At 39.6% G+C, this 18,810-nt stretch overlaps 2 protein-coding genes across 2 annotated transcripts in view; both read right to left on the bottom strand.

The window, feature by feature from the left end:
* TXNRD1 (thioredoxin reductase 1) overlaps positions 1–18,810 on the bottom strand; it is a 117,460-nt gene that overhangs the window by 40,789 nt on the left and 57,861 nt on the right. The window contains 2 exon segments of the mRNA NM_001122673.1: positions 1,396–1,468; positions 3,233–3,355. Coding sequence (NP_001116145.1) covers positions 1,396–1,468; positions 3,233–3,355 — 196 coding nt within the window.
* EID3 (EP300 interacting inhibitor of differentiation 3) lies at positions 11,219–12,905 on the bottom strand. Its single transcript, XM_038550823.1, has one exon. The coding sequence runs from the start codon at positions 12,786–12,788 to the stop codon at positions 11,682–11,684; it is 1,107 nt and encodes a 368-aa protein (XP_038406751.1). The 5' UTR covers positions 12,789–12,905; the 3' UTR covers positions 11,219–11,681.

Here is an 18,810-nt window from a genome sequence, read left to right on the forward strand (position 1 = left end):
GGATTCATGAGTGAAACAAAACAAAGAAACAAAAAGAAATTTAGCATCTCTGAGCTGAAAGAACATGGCAACAGACTGTCTCCATTAGAACAAAATGTAGACAGGCAGGGAGGGAAGACAAAATGGCATAAGCGTACAGGACAGCAGTGGACTTCACAGCTCAGGAAACATAAGCCCTTTGAAGAGAATGCTTCCAGACTGCCACTATGGAGTGGAAGCTCCACAGCCCAGAACACAGCTATGTCTGGCACAAGAATAGTGCCTGACACAAAACTCACACCTAATAGGTACTTGCTGAATGGATTAATCGGAAATTCAGACACTCTCTTATCCAGAGTTCCTGCTTCTTGTCTCCTAATTAGAACAGCTAAGTCATCTTGTTAAGATTTACATTATCACATCAATCCCCGTCTCAAAGGCTTCCTACTATGCTCCAGTTAGATCCAATTTCTTGTCTTGACCTACCAGGACTTGTACACCCTGACACTTGCCTTCCTCTCCAATCTTACCTCCAGGTCGTACCACTCAAGCTACAACCATGAAGGACTCCTACTTGTCTCAGGGCCTTTTTATGTTCTATTCTCAAGAAAAACTGAGAAAAGTCCCCTGAAAGGTTTTTTCTCAGTTTTTGGCATAGTTCGTTCACTCTTAATTCTTTTGGCCTATCTAAAAGCCACCTCTTCAGAGGTCTTCTCTGATAATCTTCTCAAAGTTAAACTCTTTCCTCTACCCAGGTCCTCCCTATTCCACCATATAATTTTTTCTAGTACAACTTATCATAATTCATAGTTCTTGCTTGTCTCCTCACTAGCATGTAAACTTGACAAAGGCAGGAACTTCATGTCCACCAAGTCCACTGCTATAATCTCCAGTGGTTCATAATAAGTGTTTAATTAATACTTATAGAATAAATGAACACAGAATATTTAATTCACCAAGACTGGGAAGCACCACGGGCTATCCATTAAGATACCTGATTCCAGTTCCTGTTGAATGTAGGAACTGGTTTTAAAACGGAAATCCACAGATAAATGTTTAAACTTTCAGTTAATAAGCCACTAATTTCTAAATTTTTAATTGGGTTTTAGGAGCCATTTAAACCAATTTTGGAATTTGGAAGAGCCAGGGAAAAACCTGCTCTTCCAAATTCACTTCTAAAATATTTTAAAGTGGGATCCCTGGGTGGCGCAGCGGGTTAGCGCCTGCCTTTGGCCCAGGGCGCGATCCTGGAGACCCGGGATCGAATCCCACATCGGGCTCTCGGTGCATGGAGCCTGCTTCTCCCTCTGCCTGTGTCTCTGCCCCCCCCCCCCCTCTCTCTCTCTGTGACTATCATAAATAAATAAAAAAATTTTTTTTAAATGTTAAAAAAAAATAAAATATTTTAAAGCTTACCCCATCTAGTTCCACGAGGGGTTGGAGTGACAAAATCCAGGACCATTATCTTCTTATTATATCTGGCTGCCTCCTAGAAAATAAAAGTATTAAAGTAAATTGGAAAGGTGAATATGACAGACTAGAAATGGGTTATTAAAACTCCACACTCTTCTTATTAAGCTATAGTGCCTAAGGCATAACCAGTTATTACTACCTGGGAATTTCATATACAAAATGATTAGTGTGACTCCAAGATAAAAATTAAGGAACATTCAGACAGTCATAAAGGTAGTTTAAAGAATATGCAGAGTACAGCTATAAAACTATCTGCTGTAAACACTAGAATCCTCTTACAGAATTCCACTCAAACAAAAGCATGTTAAGCAATAATCTGAAAAACCTGTGGTCATTTTTAAGCAAACGAGTATTCAGTAAAAAAGATTTATGACAGTCTACAGCTCTTGATTCAACCTGTATCGTACAAGTATTTTTTAAAGTACTTCTAAGTTTTATCTAATTCAGTATCCGGCAGAATATTGGAAATATTTTTCTTCTAAATTTGTCAGATTTCTTAAAATTTCACATGAGGAGCCAATGATAAAGTTAATGGTATCTAGAAGGTTTCCAAATCAATTTTAGGGGAGTGATCACAACAGTCAGAAGGTCATTTTGCAAAGTATCCTTTAAACTTCTCAGAGAATAAGCTTTGTGTACTGGCAACTAGAACTCCAAAGGTTACTTGAAAAGGTTGAGTCTGGTGTCCTTTAAAACCACCAGAACTGGAGTAAAATACATCCAGCATTATTCCTGTATCATTTACAGCAAAGTATTGCTTGATGCCAGACACTGGCCTGATCTTTATCTGGGCAGCTTCATTTGAATCTACCTTTCCTCTTTTTTTTTTTTTTTAAAGATTTTATTTATTTATTCATGATAGACATGGGGCGGGGCGGGGTGGGGGTGGCAGTGGCAGAAACACAGGCAGAGGGAGAAGTAGGCTCCATGCAGGAAGCCTGATGTGGGACTCAATCCTGGGACTCCAGGATCACACCCTGAGCCAATGGCAGGCGCTAACTGCTGAGCCACCCAGGGATCCCCTGAATTTACCTTTCCTGATCCACAAGCTACATGTTAGGGGAATATAACCATCTCATCTTTTAAAAGTACCTGTTGGGGAAGGATGACAGGTCCCAAGCTCTTCACACATGGAAAATGTATTTCAATTTAGGGCCAGGAGCCCTAAATTTTTTTAGTTGTTTTTTTTTTTTTTTTTTTTTTAAATTTTTTTAGTTTTTAAGTAATCTCTCTTAAGGTTACTCCTTAACCTTTCTTATATATACACATCTTCTACCCTCTTACCCCCAGGCCAGAGTTGGTAGTTATTTCTTAGTTCTCTTCACATACAAAGGAGGCAAACATTTTTAATGATTAAGTTTAAGAACTCGAATTGCTCTCCACTTTTCTCTTGGGGTAGAGGGCTTGTGAATATTGAAAATCACTGAAGTGAAAAGTTCATATTAATATTTATAAAAAAAGAAAGATATTTAATTTCAGGCCATTTCTAGACAACACCTTGATTATCTTTGAAAAATCAGTCAAAATGAACAAAAACATGTCCCAAAATATTGGGGCTGGTTCTGTTATATAGAAGTACTTTCATAAAGAAGATCCAGTTCAACCTGGAAAAATGATTTATAAAATAGTTCCTTTATACACATGTGCTGCCCAAGTTAATGTGCAAAATGTCACAAGAATGGCTAAAAGAAATTCCAGTGAGAACCAGATTCCAGTAAGAACCAGAAGTCTGTTAGGAATAGGACTATTCTACCCATCCCCCAGATAACACGGAACTTGCCTTAGCAGCTGCCAGTCCTCCTGAGCCCCCTCCAATGATGATGAGGTCATAGTCATAGACCTCAGGAAGATCCTCAGAGCCATTCATGTTTAGTAGGTTTTGAAGTCTGCCCTCTTGATAAGCCTAAAGAAAAACAATGGAAGGGGAAATACTTTAACTTAAAAGCAGCAATATCTGAAAAGTTTTGTGAGAAAACCTTTCTTTAAAGAAAAACAAAAGGAATTTTTAAAGGAAAAATAGTAATTATATTATAGCACACAAAACAGAAAATGTGCAACCCTTTTCTGAAGTGGTGATCAATGATTTGCTTTTGTTAGGGCTGTTCAAATTCCTTTTTATAGCACAGATAGCTAACTTTGAAATGTTCATATAGTACTTCTACGTAAGTTAGGTCTTCACATTCCAACAAGATCAACTTAGCCTTTTTTATTTTTTTTTATTTTTTTTCAACTTAGTCTTAAATTAAGTAAATTTTTCCTAGAATTATTATACTAGGTTTCAAATTAGGTTTTTAAAACACTTGTCCTATATGTTTTTAGTAAAATCATCAATACCAGTCAGCAGCATCTTTATTTTCTATCATCAAAGGTACCACAATGAATGGGCTAAGGTCTCAGGTTAAGATAGAGGACTGGGAAATAGCAACGGAAACAGATCAGCCAAATACTTTCCTACATTGTTTAGGTAAAAATTCAGAACAAAATCATTAATTGACACTTAACTGCATGAATAGCTAAATGTAAAAGTCCCTAATTTTCCAAGGCATTTTAAATAAGCAAAGGGGAAAAAAAAAAAAGGAAGGAGGATGGAAGAGGGTAAATAAACAAACACGTCCCTGTAAAGCTTCTCTCTTTTTTTTTTTTAAAGAACACATTTTATTTTATTTTATTTTTAGTTTTTTAAGTAATCTCTCCCATCCAACATGGGGTTTGAACTCATGACCCCCCTGAGCCAGCCAGGCTCCCCTAAAGCTTACTTCTTTAATCTACCTATGCACAAGGCCTCTGGTATTTTATTTAAAATTTAGTTTCCATGTACCTGACACATAACAAGGTATATAAATGTTATGTACTTTTAATTTTAAAAACCATTTTATTCCTAGCTTTTATACACATTTCGTATTAGTTTGGAAGACTTTTGATGATCTATTTAATTAGCTTTTATTAAAACAAAAATCTGTGCTAAGGTGAGATAATGGTTAGAAATGTTAATAGGCATGAAAAATTTTTATAAAAATCAAGTTTTAATCTCAATAATAATAATAAAAAAAAAAACCAAACTTACCAACCCAGACTGCACATTTTTCTCCTGCCTACCATCAGCTGCAGGGGGTGAAAGGCAGGGTTTAGGGTCAGAAGAGCAGGATGCTTGGGATGTGGAAGGGGGTACAGTGGAGGAAGGTGGAGGAGGCCCAGCACTGTGGCTGCCCCTTGGCAATGTGGCAGGTGCACCCGGTGGCTTGGGGACTGAAGGAAGAACACGTGGAAACCAGCAACAATGGGGGAAGAAGGGAGAAGACTTCACCCTGACCATCTGTACAAAAGGTCTAACGTGAGAGGCTGGTAAACACAGCCAGTATTCATCAACTGGCATTATGGCAGAGGCTTCTCCTCCAATACAAGGCACTGTGGGGGAAGGGAAACAATTTGGTAATAATAGCCATTTAGATTAAAGGATCAATATAAGCTTCAGATAGCAAGCATTACTCTCTTGTTGGTCTCAAAGAGCACAGGTTGACTGGCTGACTTGCTGGCTTAGAGGAATTAATAAATGCAGCTAGATGTTCTTCTGGAAAAACAAAGTATAACCATTCTAAATTTCAGCCTCAATTTTATCTGCAAGTACATGACACAGTGCCAGAACAGTCATTGGCTGTCTAAATGGCAATTACCCATTTCATAACCACTTCCCCCCAACATATCCACTAGAACAAAGGAAAGAAAATGCACTGTCATACTGAAAAACCACTTACTCCCTCCACCAGAGCGTAATCTGTTCTGCACTGAAATTCTGGATCACACCTGATTCTTATGGTTCAAGTTGAAGTCAAATTATATTAACTAGTATACAGATTTTACAAAGAAAGCTGCGTGAGCTTGAACACTTCACTCTGTACAAGTAAAATGAGTAAGACACAGGCACCTAAAGCATTCCACTGACCCCAGAACATGGTGCTTTAAAATTTTAATCCAACTTAAAACTGAAATTGGTGTCAATAAGGTCCAAATTAAGTGGTTTCCCACCTGAAATATAAATACAATAGACAGTAGAACACAGCTCCCCAAGACAGGGTCAGGAAGGAACACACTGATGGCTATGGAGAGGAGGAGAAAAATACCCCCCATTCTCCAATTATGAGTGCTAGAAATAGTGGCCACTGACCATAGTAACTGATAAAGAACAGTTCTCAAACTTTTTAGTCTCAGGATCCTTAAATTACAACCTTAAATTAGTTAGGACCCCAAAGAGCTTTGGTTAGTGTGAGACTTATATATCAATTTTAGTAGATTAAAAATTAAAACTAAGAAAATATTAAAATATCTTAAATTATTAAATATCAGGATGCCTGAGTAGCTCAGTGGTTGAGCATCTGCCTTTGGCGCAGCACATGATCCCGAAGTCCTGGGATTGAGTCCCACATTGGGCTCCCCAGGGGGAGCCTGCTTCTCCCTCCACCTATGTCTCTGTCCCTCTCTCTGTATTTCTCATGAATAAATAAATAAAAATCTTAAATAAATAAACAAATATTAAATACCTTAAGTACTACTGTTAAACATACCTTATTAACAATAATCTTTTGATTAGTGAGAAGGGTGGCATTATTTTATATCTTTGTAACTCTTTTTAATGTCTATCTTAATAAAAGACAGTTCATATCCTTTCTGCAGTCAATCCATTACAGCATTACCTGTCTGGAAAATTCCAGAAAATTGAGAAAGGATTATAACACAAAAGCATCTTAGTATTACGGAAATAATTCTGACTTTCAAGGCCTTCCTCTTCGGGCCTCAGGAGGCCACCAGAGGAATTCAGTCCACACTTTGAGATCCACTGCTTTAGGTCTTAAGTGCAATTATACAACACCTTACACCAGGAGGTGTCTGTCTGCCCTAGTTACTGGATATCCTTCCATTTCTTCCATCTGTCTCTCAGGAAAGCTTCTGCCCGCCCATCCCACTCCTAAGTGAAACACTGCTCCAGACTCACCTCTGAAAAGGCACAACATAGAAAGTAATTCAAGTGTGCCAGATTTCTTTAAAATTAGAATAATCTCTATCCCCCTTCCCCCAAACAGGATTCATATCCACTGGGCACAGATGTGTACTAGTTTTACCATTATACATTAGCTCTGGTGTTGGACTCACCTGGGTTAAAATACTTGCTCTACTACTTTCTAAGCTCAGTGAAATAAGCTAATCACTTAATTCTTAAGAGTCTGTTTTCTCATTTTGTAAAATGAAGTTAACATACCCCTGTACTTCACCAACCTGCAGGCTTTAAGTAAAATAATGCATATCGGCAGAATGGCTAGTAGGAAAAATCTCTTTAGGTTACTAACTCTCCCCTTCCTAAACAAAAGGAAATCTGTGTGGTCAAAAAGCTCCTGGAGTGTTTAAAAGATGTCCCTTGTACCGCACCTCACCTCTTCCCATCAAATCCTGATAAGAGTACAGGAACAGCACATAAACCTCGATGCTAAATTATTTTTATTCAATGTACACAAACACACTATTCTTTCTAAAGCATTCCTTTAGGGGCAGGGAAGGGTTCTTTTACCAACATTCTAAGACTCCAACACAACGCCCGTTTCTTCCATTAGATCTCCCCTAAAGTTCTCTTATTGTTTCTTGTCACTCCATTAACATATAGCATATCCTCACATGAAGCAGCAGAGGGAGACTTCACTACAGTAGTAAATGTGAAGACAGATTTAAGAAGTTGCACTGGCAGCTTTGAAAATGGAGGAAGAGATGGGGAATCAAGGAATACAGGTAGCCTCCAAAACCTGAAAGAGGAAAGAAAACAGATTCTCCCTCCAGAGCCTCAGCAGAAGCAGCCCTGCTGACATCTTCATTTTAGCCCAGAGAAACAGATTTGACTTTCAACCACTAGAACTGTAAGATAATAAATTTTTGTTGTTTTAAGCCAGTAAACATTTGGTAAATTGTTACAGCAGCAATAGGACACCAATACACTCAGTGAAATATAAAGTGCGTACGAGATGGTCCACCACGTTTCCCCCAGTGCCTAGAGCAGTGTTAGAGCAGTGTCTGGTACAGAGAGCACTCAAACAACTGAGTAAGTTAGCAAGTGCCAATTTCAATAGCTTGGTAATGGAGTCCTCAAAACAAAGGCAAAGCATGATGAAGTCCTATCCTGACGTAGAGTGAATGAACCATAACAGAGATGTCACCACTGAAGGAGGTGGCAACGCAGAATTTCTGACCGTAAGATTGAGGCACTAACATGCATGATCACAACAGGCCAGACACAGTGTTAGATGCTTTATATATATTATCCCATTTAATCCTCACAACAGTCATCCAAGCAAACGTCATTCCCATCTCCTAAGTGACAATATAGAGATCCTTGGAGATGAACTTGCCATGAATCAAAAACTGAACCCAAGAGTAAGTGATTACAAGCTCTTGCTTTTCTCACTATACCATGCCCAGTAACTCATATTTCAAAGAACAGTTGACCCTTGAACATCAAGGCTTTGAAATGCAGTCCACTTATACAGATTGTTTTCAATATAGTATTTTAAGTGTATTTTCTCTTGTCAGTTTTTAAAAATTTCATTGATTTGAGAGAGGGCACACATGTGAAAGAGAGAAGGGGGAGGTGCAGAGGGGGGAGGAAAAGGGAGAAGGAGTGAAGAGAATTTTGAGTAGTCAGCACTGGGCACAAGCTCGACATGGGGCTTGATCCCACAACCCTGAGATCATGACCTGAGCTGAAATGAAGAGTCAGACGCTTAATGACTGAGCCACCCAAAGCACCCCATTCCTTATAATCTTTTTTCTCTAGCTTCCTTTATTGCAAGAATACAGTACATAATACATTTAACATGTTTCAACTAACTCTTTATGCTAATGGTAAGGCTTCTGGTCAACAGTAAGCTATTAAGTTTAGGGGGAGTCAAAAGTTATACCTAAATTTTTAACTGTGCAGGCGGGATGGTGTCCCTAACTCCCTCATTGTTCAAGAGTTACTATACTCGTCACAGAGATTTTCTAACTTTACACTTAAACATAATAGACATATTATATAAACATAATAGAGGTATCATTCCCACTTAACAAGTCAAAAACCTAAGGTTTACATGTTCAATAATTTGTCCAAAGCCTCTAACCAGAATGGTTAGTCAGGATTTGATGCCAGGTGCTTTTATTTTTTTTATTTTATTTTTTTATTGGAGTTCAACTTGCCAACATATAGCATAACACCCAATGCTCATCCCGCCAAGTGCCCCCCTCAGTGCCCATCACCCAGTCACCCCAACCCCGCCCACCTCCCCTTGTTCATTTCCCAGAGTTAGGTGTCTCTCATATTTTGTCACCCTCACTGATATTTTCACTCATTTTCTCTCCTTTCCCTTTATTCCCTTTCACTAATTTTTATATTCCCCAAATGAATGAGACCATATAATGTTTGTCCTTTTCCGATTGACTATTTCACTCAGCATAATACTCTCCATCCAGGTCCCTCTACATCGAAGCAAATGGTGGGTATTTGTCGTTTCTAATGGCTGAGTAATATTCCATTGTATACATATACCACATCTTCATTATCCATTCATCTTTCAATGGACACCGAGATGCCAGGTGCTTTAATCAGAAAAGTGATCGTTACACAATAAAGTTCTAATTAAAATTTTTTTCCATAGGGACACCTGGGTGGCTCAGTGGTTCAGCGTCTGCCTTTGGCTCAGGGCGTGATCCCAGAGTCCCATGATCAAGTGCATGGAGCCTGCTTCTCCCTTTCCCTAGGTCTCTGCCTCTATGTCTCTCATGAATAAATACATTTTTTCCCCATAATATTCTCCTAAAATTCAACTGAGTTTATTGAACCTGTGAAACTTAAGCCACTCTAATTATATTACTGGGAAAATACCAGATCTGCAGTTGGGCTCATACCTATCTCCATAATTATCTATTTGTCTATTCTTTTTTTTTTTTTCTTCCAAGTAAGCAGTCACTTTAATTTCAAAGAGATGAGGCAACTGAGGTGTCACAATAACCAGCAGAAATACAAACAAGGGGTCACACCATGATTTGTATGTTAAAAGCTATAACTTTAGAGAAGACCCCCAAAATTACCTTCCCCCTAAACCTGTACATCTTCTATTGTTTTAGTCAAGTCTCCAATACTCCCTGTAAAGAAAGATACAGGGCACCTAACAGAACCACCTGGGGATGAGTCAAAAAGGGAGGCAGGATCTTCTTGCTACCAAGAATGTCAAATCTCTGGAAAACCCAAGAAATTTGGTTGGGAGAGACAAGCTAAAGTGAGGATCAGCGAGAGTATGGTATTTCCCTGACTGCTAAATAAATCTAAGAGTGGTAGACACCAGAACGGTTAGCATTCCTTCAAGACATGAAAAAGGGGAAGGGATGGCTACATTAGAAAACTGAGCAAGTTTCAAGAGAAATCTGGCTTTTGGCTAAAAACAACTATTACTGAAGAATCTTCCCCACACATACATTAAGATCGCTCCTGTCAATCCTGATGTCATTTATTCAGTCTTTGGATTTCCCTTCCCTGTACCACACTAGACTTAGGAAAATTTATTGTTACTTCTATGGAAAACAGATACTTCTCCATTTGCCAAATCATGCTTTAGGGCAAAATTCACTACCAAAGATTAAGCTCCCTTAGGGATCAAGAAAAGCAGCCTACAGGGCACCTGCCTGGCCAGTCAGTGGAGCATGTGACTCTTGATCTCTGGGTCCTGAGTTGAAGCCCCACATAGGGCACGGAGCCTATGAAAAAGAACAAGAACAAGAAGAAGAAAAGAAGGGAAGGGAAGAAAAGCAGCTTATTTAGGCATGCTCTGTACCTTCAAAATTATTTTCTTAAAAACTTAAATTTTTGGTGTAACCTCAAAATAAAATTGTAATTTATAACCTTAAAACAACTGCAAGCAACAAAAAGAAAAAAAAAGCTTTCATGGTTAAATAAAGAACATTTGGGGAAGTCAATTACACATTTCATTTTTTTAAAAGATTTTATTTATTTATTCATGATAGACAGAGAGAGAGAGGCAGAGACACACGCACAGGGAGAAGCAGGCTCCATGCCGGGAGCCTGATGCGGGACTCGATCCTGGGACTCCCGGATCATGCCCCGGGGCCAAAGGCAGGCACTAAACCCCTGAGCCACCCAGGGATCCCCAATTACACATTTCAGTATAAAGAGAGATTGTTTCCAGGCATTTAAAGCCCAAATAAGAAACAAAATTGAACTGGGAATTTTCAAGGCTGTAACATAATGAAACACCACTGATTCTGAAGGTCACTCTGTGCACTAGCAGAAATTACCAAGGGTTTGGAGATTAGAGACTAGAGAAGAAATTAACCAAGTAGATAAAGCCTATAACTGGTTTGTGTTTGAAAAAAAAAAATACCTTCTACCTCTGAGGATACTAATAACAAGGTATTTCAATTTTTGCTCAGTTTAACATTCAAATCGAACACCAAATCTCCTGATTCTCTCTCTGGTGCCATTATTTCTTGTAATTCCATGTATTTGGCCTCTGTATTCCCCTGCCTAGAATACCCTTCCTATCTTTGACTAATCGCTGCTCACCTTTCAGCATACACTTGATGCCTCACCTGACAAAAGTAGAATGACTCTACAGTAGGTAAGTCTCATCACAGGAAAATTCTTTAGAATATAGATATCCACTCATTAATCATACTGAATCCTCCTTGCAATGAAGCTTGGCATCTAGTTTTTTCTGCAGCATTAACATTGCTTATTCACTGCCCTAAGGATAAAGTCTTCCTTGAACTTTTTTCCTTTTTTTTTTTTTTTTACAGCTTCCCCTAACCTTGTCAGGAACCCCATATGGGATTCTTTTTGTTCCCTCTAACGGAGGAAGCAAGGCAGTATCATAGAGCATCATAAAATTGATATTTTTGGTAAATTATCAAATGCCTTTTAACTTATGAAATTCAGAACTGATTTTTATTGATAAAGACTTAAAGGGCATTCAAAAAATCTTGCAAACATGCAAGTGAATATTTTTTAATAACAGAAGATCATGACAACCTTATAAAGTACCAAAAAAAATACACTGCACAGTAAAACAATTTCTGGTGTTTCTGAAAACACTTTTTCATTCTACATGAAATACAGTATGTGCTTCTGCTTGGATTTTACTCTCCATTTTGAGTACATTAGGAAAGCCAGATAATGCAGCCTATACTAAGAACAAAAATCCCTAGTATGAGTTTGTGATCATAGCCTCTGAAATTTCAAAAGTTGCCACAATATTTTTCCAGTCCTGTAAACTTAAAGATATAACTCCTTGTTTCCTGCCATGAGAACTGGGATCATTTCCCTCATCCACTTGGTTAATATTAATCGGCTCTAATATTGGCAGCCTGTCTTGGTCAAGCCTTATTCTCGCAAAACCATCCCTTATAATGAAAGAAACATAAAATATATTCTCCACAGTACGAGAAAAAGAGTTTGGATCAATCACAAACTCAAAATAGGACACAGGAGTATCAGGATACTTTCGAAAGTACGTTTGCAACAATCCCAAGATTCTCTCTACTTCTTTTTCTGTTGCTTCTTGATTGTTACTCAGGTCCAACTTCCTCAGCTTTGTAGGCATATCCCCACTTTCTTCTACTTTGTGAGCTTTTTTGTGGTGTTCAAGTCGGGGCTTTGGTGCAGAAGGTTTGGACTTGAATGAACCGAAAATAAAGTGAAATGTTTCAGCTTGCAATATCCAGGATGTTGCTTCCTTCTGTACTGTCTCCCAGAAGGAAAGAGCTATATTATCATCACAGCCACTCAGTTCACCAGGTTCATCATCTTCCATCCAGTTCAGACCCACAAATATAAACAGAAAGTCACAAAACGCTACTTGATTAAAAAAGCTCATATCAGAGTTTAGTTGCTTTGCTTTTTCTTTACCCAAATCAGAAGCCAAAACAAGAAACTGGGCATCGAGAGCTGCTTCTCTTGTCCGGCTCACTCCATCAAATAGGACATTGGCTTCTTCAAGAGCCTCGGTTAACGAGTCGCTGGCAGTGTTCACGATGTCATCACGGTTCTGCTGGACGTTATAGATGAGCTGCCGGTACTGCTTGCGGATCTTCCGGCATTTCTCCTCGTCATCCGCAAGCTCTAGGAGGCTGGGGTCTATGTCGGCCTCCCCACAGCTGAGGTCGTCAGAGCAGCCATCAGCCACTTCCACTTTCACGGGCTCCTCGCCGTCGTCCGCCTGTTTCACCGAGTGCACAGTAGCAGCGAGGGTCCCCGGGGGCGCCTCTCCTTCCTCTACCGCTCCGGCGCGGGAGCCTTGTTCCTCAGACATTTCGGGGCCGGCGCACTCACTGACACTCCGCTAACGGCCCTCGCGACGTTTGCGACAAGAGCGGAAATCGAAGGGGGTCGGTGGGAGCAGAGGAGGTCCGCCCATGCGCACTGGCCAGGCCCCGCGCCCCGCCCCCAGCCCGCCCCGCCCCTCGGCGCCGGGAGCCCAGACCCGTCGGTGGTTTCCGACCAGCCGACCGCCGCGGCAGGCAGCAGGCAGCGGGCAGCGGGCAGCGGGCAGCGTAGAACGCGAGCAATAATGGGCCCCCCTCCGCAGGCGAACAATACCCGCTCAAACGACAGCTTCATTTTAGCAATTACCGACAGTGTCCTCTAGCTTTCAAAGAAATACCTGAAAATCTTACGACATTTTAAAACTGAGGGGGAGGGGGAGGGACTAAAGGTCCTGCGCTTTGAAATACCTGCTGTCACATACTGCAGTTAGGTCAACCTATGGTTTTCGTTTTTACTCTGATTAAATGGTAGGGTCTTTAGAGTTTTCTTTTTTGTGTGTTTTTAAAAACTAAATCTGGCTTTGCTGTCAACTGCCCATAATGCTAAGCATAGTGAACTGCAGAAAGTCCACTACAAATAGGCCGAATTCTCAGGGTTCATTTGCAAGGTTTGGAATTTATTCATTATACAATTGCATATTGGGTTAATTACCCTACACTGGCCCTCAGAAGCCAGACCCCTTTCAACCAACAGAGGAGGCAGCTGCCAGGCAAGTGAGTGGCTGAGCTGGCGCTGGGGCAAAAGGTGGGGGAATGTCAGGCATTACCCAAGTGACCTTTGGGTCTCCACCACCCAAGGGTGGAAGAATAAAGTGGGTACAGTCTCTGCAAAGAGTGGTTTATTTGGAAGCTTACCAAAGGCTAAAAGCCACAGACTGTGGAGAGAAAGCTAAGCCCTGAAAGGTGAGCAAAGCTATTAAGATTTTAAACACAATCTGGGGCAGCGCCGGTGGCTCAGAGGTTTAGCGCCGCCTTCGATCCAGAGCGTGATCCTGGAGACCAGGATAAGTCCCGCGTCAGGCCCCCTGCATGGAGCCTGCTTCTCCCTCTGCCTGTGTCTCTGCCTCTCTCTCTCTGTCTCTCATGAATAAAAATAAATAAAATCTTAAAAAAAAAAAAAATCTGATGTAAGGGTATGAAAGTGAATGCTGCAAATCAAGTGACTACTTTGGAAAACTCACCCACTAGTTCACTGGGAATTCACATACAGTTGGGAGAAAAGGCTTAGCTCAATGGTTTCATAAGCAGCAAAGTATATGTAACAATAAAGAATATATTTTGTTGGCCCCGCGGGGAAAAAAAATGGAATATATTTTGTTGTTAAAGAGAACAAAATAAAGTGCACTCTTAGCCCACAGGATCAAAAGCTTTTCACTTCCAACAGGTGCCCCTTTAATGGGGGCTGGGGGGGGGGGGGGCCTGAACACCATACTGCACCTGTCAACTCTGGTTTCAGGGTACTAGGAAGTAAACTAGCCCTACCTTCCTTCCTATGCATCTAGACTAGTTCATTTTTCCTTGTTTTTGGCAGAAAGTTTCTTGTAAATGCATTAGCAGCACAACCTAGTATTAAATTTCTCTGACCTATTTGTATTACTCTTCATCCACCACAATTTTCTCTTTTTTTTAAGATTATTTATTTTATTTGAGAGAGAGAAGAGGCGGAGGAGCAATGGGAGAGGGACATGCGGACTCCACACTAAGCCTCACACAGGGCTCTATCATACACCCCTGAGATCACAACCTGAGCCAAGACCAAGAGTTTGGAAGCTCAACTGACTGAGCCACCAAAACACACCACCACCACCACACACAGTTTTTTAAAGTAGAGGTATAATTCAGAGGGAAAAATATGTATTTTTCAAAAACACCAGGCATTATGGCTATTCATGCATAAATATTATCCTGCTGTATTAGACCGAACTACTCTAAAGCAAGAATCTGGTTTTAAATCTTCCAAGCAAAGCTGTTTTCACATGAACATAATTGAATATGCACATTGGAATGTATAAATGAATGTAGATAAGAAACACTGTTCCAGCACCTACTGCCAAGTTATTTGGCAGAAAAGATTAATTTCACAGATTAGTGGGAAAAAATAGATCCAACACACTGAAAATAAAAGTTGACTGCTTTTCAGAAAGTCAACCTTTACTCTTCTCTGAAATAATGGAAAAGCAAGAGAAAAACAAAGGTGAGCCCTAGTATCATCAAAGGGCCATATTTTCCTCCCCAAGTCTGGCCAATTACAAACTATTTAAATGTTTTAAATCTTAGATGAAGAGACATAGTTAATTATAAGTTCCAAAACAAAAAATATTTTCTTTTAGTTAACCATATTCTTGGGAGCTCTTATATCTTCTTCAAATTCAGTAAAAGCAATCTATAAAAGAACTCCAAAAGACAAGCCAACCTTCCCACCCTAAGGTGTCTATTTTCTCCTGTCTCACCAGAGGGAAAACAGGCAGACAACAATTTGCTCTACACAGAGGCTTTCATCTAAGAATTTCAAAATGGTTTAGAAAAATAATTCTCCCACCCTACTTATAAAGTATTACTTGTACCATTTACAGGGATTTCTCAGGAGATAACAGCCCACACAACTTGCTCAGAGCAACAGAACACATCAAGACAAGCATCATATTATTAAGCAGTGATTTCCAATGCTGAATTCATTCATTAGATGCTAGTTAGATCTCAATCCCTAAGGACCTTGGTAACATGTAACATATCATCATCCTCAGAAAGTCATATTTGCATTATATATATTCAGCCTTTTTAACTCTGCCTTCAGAGCAAAGTTTAAATGTCGCTACAAACCGCAAATCTCAAGGCTAATGATTTTCCTTAGTCATTTAAAAAAAATGGGATTTCTATACTTGCAAATGCTAAAATCACTATATAGTGATTTTCTACCCTAAAGTCCGATTACTCATGATAATTATATAAAAGCAGCTTAAAAAGAAGGAACAGCAATAAATTGTTATGCTGGTAAACTTCTTTATGGATTGTAAAAGAAAGCAAACATGCACTAGCACTACAAAGAAATCACTAAAGTTTACCTTCCTCATTCAGTAAGGCTGGTTCAGGTCACCATGACACAGAGCTTGGGCTTCAAGATAATTTGGCTCTTCCCCTTCCCCCTTTTCCTCTTTCAAAAGGAGTTGCTGCCAAGTGCTCAATATGGCCCAACATCTCCTTTCTTCTCTTCAGTTTTTTCTATTTTCCAGTCCCCCTTTACTACAAGTTCAGAATCATTCATTTCCAGCTCTTAGGCTCTCTCCCACAACACCAGGGCTCAACACAAACATGATGGGGTGGATGTCACAGGTTCCAGGCCTCTCTATGGCCAAATAAAAAAAAGAACTCACACAGGGTCAGTGGGGGTTTTTACTGCAGGATTAATCGATAATGGACCTAGAGACTTCTGGGCCAAAGCCAGGGACCAATCAGGTTTGAGTCCCACACTACAGCAGATATGCTTAGCCTATTAGCTACTTCCCTGAACTTTCCTATTCTTTCTTTCATGGCTGTTTCTCTTCTCTCATCCTGCCAGGGTATCTATTTTATACTCAGCAGAGAAGAGTCTTGCTGACAAAAGCACTAGTTTGATTTGTCAGAGTAGCAGGGTTATTAGGTATATTTTCTCTTTCATCTTAAGGTTATGCTTTTGCTTTGGTTGGTATTTTTGTATTTAAGGTAAGCTTCGCCACGATCAAGGCAGATACATATTTTTAAAATAACCATGGACAGTGGAAGGAGGCAAACTCAGGTTCCAATCTTGACCTATTATTAGTTATTAGGTTTCTCTTAGGTAGGTGGCTTAACTGCTCAGCTTCCAGGTTCCTCATCTGAAATACTACTAGTTACACACCATAAAGCTACTGCTAAGTACTAAATGAGAATTATGGGACAGATCTGATCATACTTTCAACTCTGAGTAGGCACTTAGTAAGTTTTAAATTATCCCAAAGGTACTAAATGTTTATTAGTAAACATTAAGAACTAAACAGAAAAAAAGTATACAAACCAGTAGCCTCACTCCTGAATGCTGTTTTAGGAACAGGAAAATATTTTAAAGGTTAAATCCATAAGCAGGAATACAGGAATATGTCCCACTATAACTAATGCCAGTGAAAAGAAAATTGCCATAGAATGCAATTTAAAAACCTACTAAGGTTTCAACTAATGGAAGGGCACATCATACTTTGAAGAGGTAAAAAAAAAAAAACCAACCCAGTACTAGATAGATAATCTGAACTAGGTCTATTAAGAGTCTGAGATTATACGCAAAATTCTTATGTACACTTTTCTCATGAGTGGTTCCTTGGATTTTAGCAGATTCTTAAAAAACAAAACAAAACAAAACACATACAGTACCCAAGAGAGGCTTCAAATAACTGTTCTATTCAAATAACATGGCTTTACTGTTAGTGAAGTAAAAGATAAAATGACAGTCAAGTGCCACAGAATAATGCAGATCCAAGCATTTAAATACTTAAGAGTACATAAAACCTCCACCCTTACTCTGTGGTCAGTCATACACTTCACTGTCACCAGAAAACCCTGTCCTGGCTGACTTACGAAGCCTCAAGAACAAACATAAACAAGGGTGTGAGTTGAGAACAGAACCTTTCAGGTTATGAGAGCAATTACCAACTCTCTTAGGACACATCTCAGAAGTCAGCAATGACCAGGAGCATCATTTTGATAGACTACAGGCAGGAAAGTACTGGGTATTAAAGAAGGCAGCCTTGAAGGAACTCATTCTGGAAGCCTGGGCTCAAATCAAGACTAGTGCTTTATTAATTTCCATTTATTTTCTTCAGTCTGAATTTCCTCCTTTGTAAAAATGAGTCTATTGGAGATCTTCTCTGCCACACAGAGTGGTTGTCACTCTTTATTAAAAAAAATGATAAAGAAACATTGACAAATTTATCTTAAAATATATACATTTGCCCTACAGATTTGTGTTACAGAGAGCAAAGACAATGCCTAGCCCAAAGTTGAGAACACAAGTATTCAATAAATAGTAGCTAAATGGGATCCCTGGGTGGCGCAGCGGTTTAGCGCCTGCCTTTGGCCCAGGGCGCGATCCTAGAGACCAGGGATCGAATCCCAGGTCGGGCTCCCGGTGCATGGAGCCTGCTTCTCCCTCTGCCTGTGTCTCTGCCTCTCTCTCTCTCTCTGTGACTATCATAAATAAATAATTAAAAAAAAAATAGTAGCTAAATAAATGTAATGTGATTTCCTTCTAAACTGACCCGGACACACTTGCTTAACACAATGAAGGCAGATAATGCTGCTGTCATATAGCTCTTTAAAATTCTAAACTGTCTATAATACACTGCCTAGAATCTCTCCAGAGTATCTTAGGGGTTGGTCTCAGGTAGAGATAGTCCATCTTCTCAAAATTAGATACCCTGTAGCTAAATATCTCACTTGAAGTGAGTCTCCTCTGGCCCTACCACCATCCATTCATTCAACAAATACTTACTGAATGCACACTAGGTGTTAAAACACACACATACACAGGATTAAAAAAAAAAATCATTTTTGTCCTAAAGGAACACACAATTTAGTAGGCACAGAGGAATGTAGTTCCACTCAGCAAGCATTTAATGAATGAAAGCCATCTGCCAGAGCTACGCTAGAAATACCAAGATTTGCATGGGCTCAGGCCTGAATGATGAGCACACAATCACACTGGGGAGATCAGGCATGTATCCTAGTAGCTGTAAAATGAAGTGCCTGCAGGTATGAGTATAACACAGTGAATTTCAGACAGGCCTGGATTCCATTCCTGCTTCTGCCATGTAACTTGCTGTCTCATCTGTAAGACTAGATAATAACCCCTTCTGCACAGGACTACTGTGAGAATTTAATCACCTAGGCATTATATGGCATGGAGACCCTAATGTATAGTAGATACTCAAATGAATGGTAGTTACTATTATTAATGGGCATGCTTGTTTAAATATTTGCTGAACTCTAATATAGGCCTGGGAT

Source organism: Canis lupus, chromosome 10, assembly GCF_011100685.1.
Source record: "Canis lupus familiaris isolate Mischka breed German Shepherd chromosome 10, alternate assembly UU_Cfam_GSD_1.0, whole genome shotgun sequence".
NCBI lineage: Eukaryota > Metazoa > Chordata > Mammalia > Carnivora > Canidae > Canis > Canis lupus.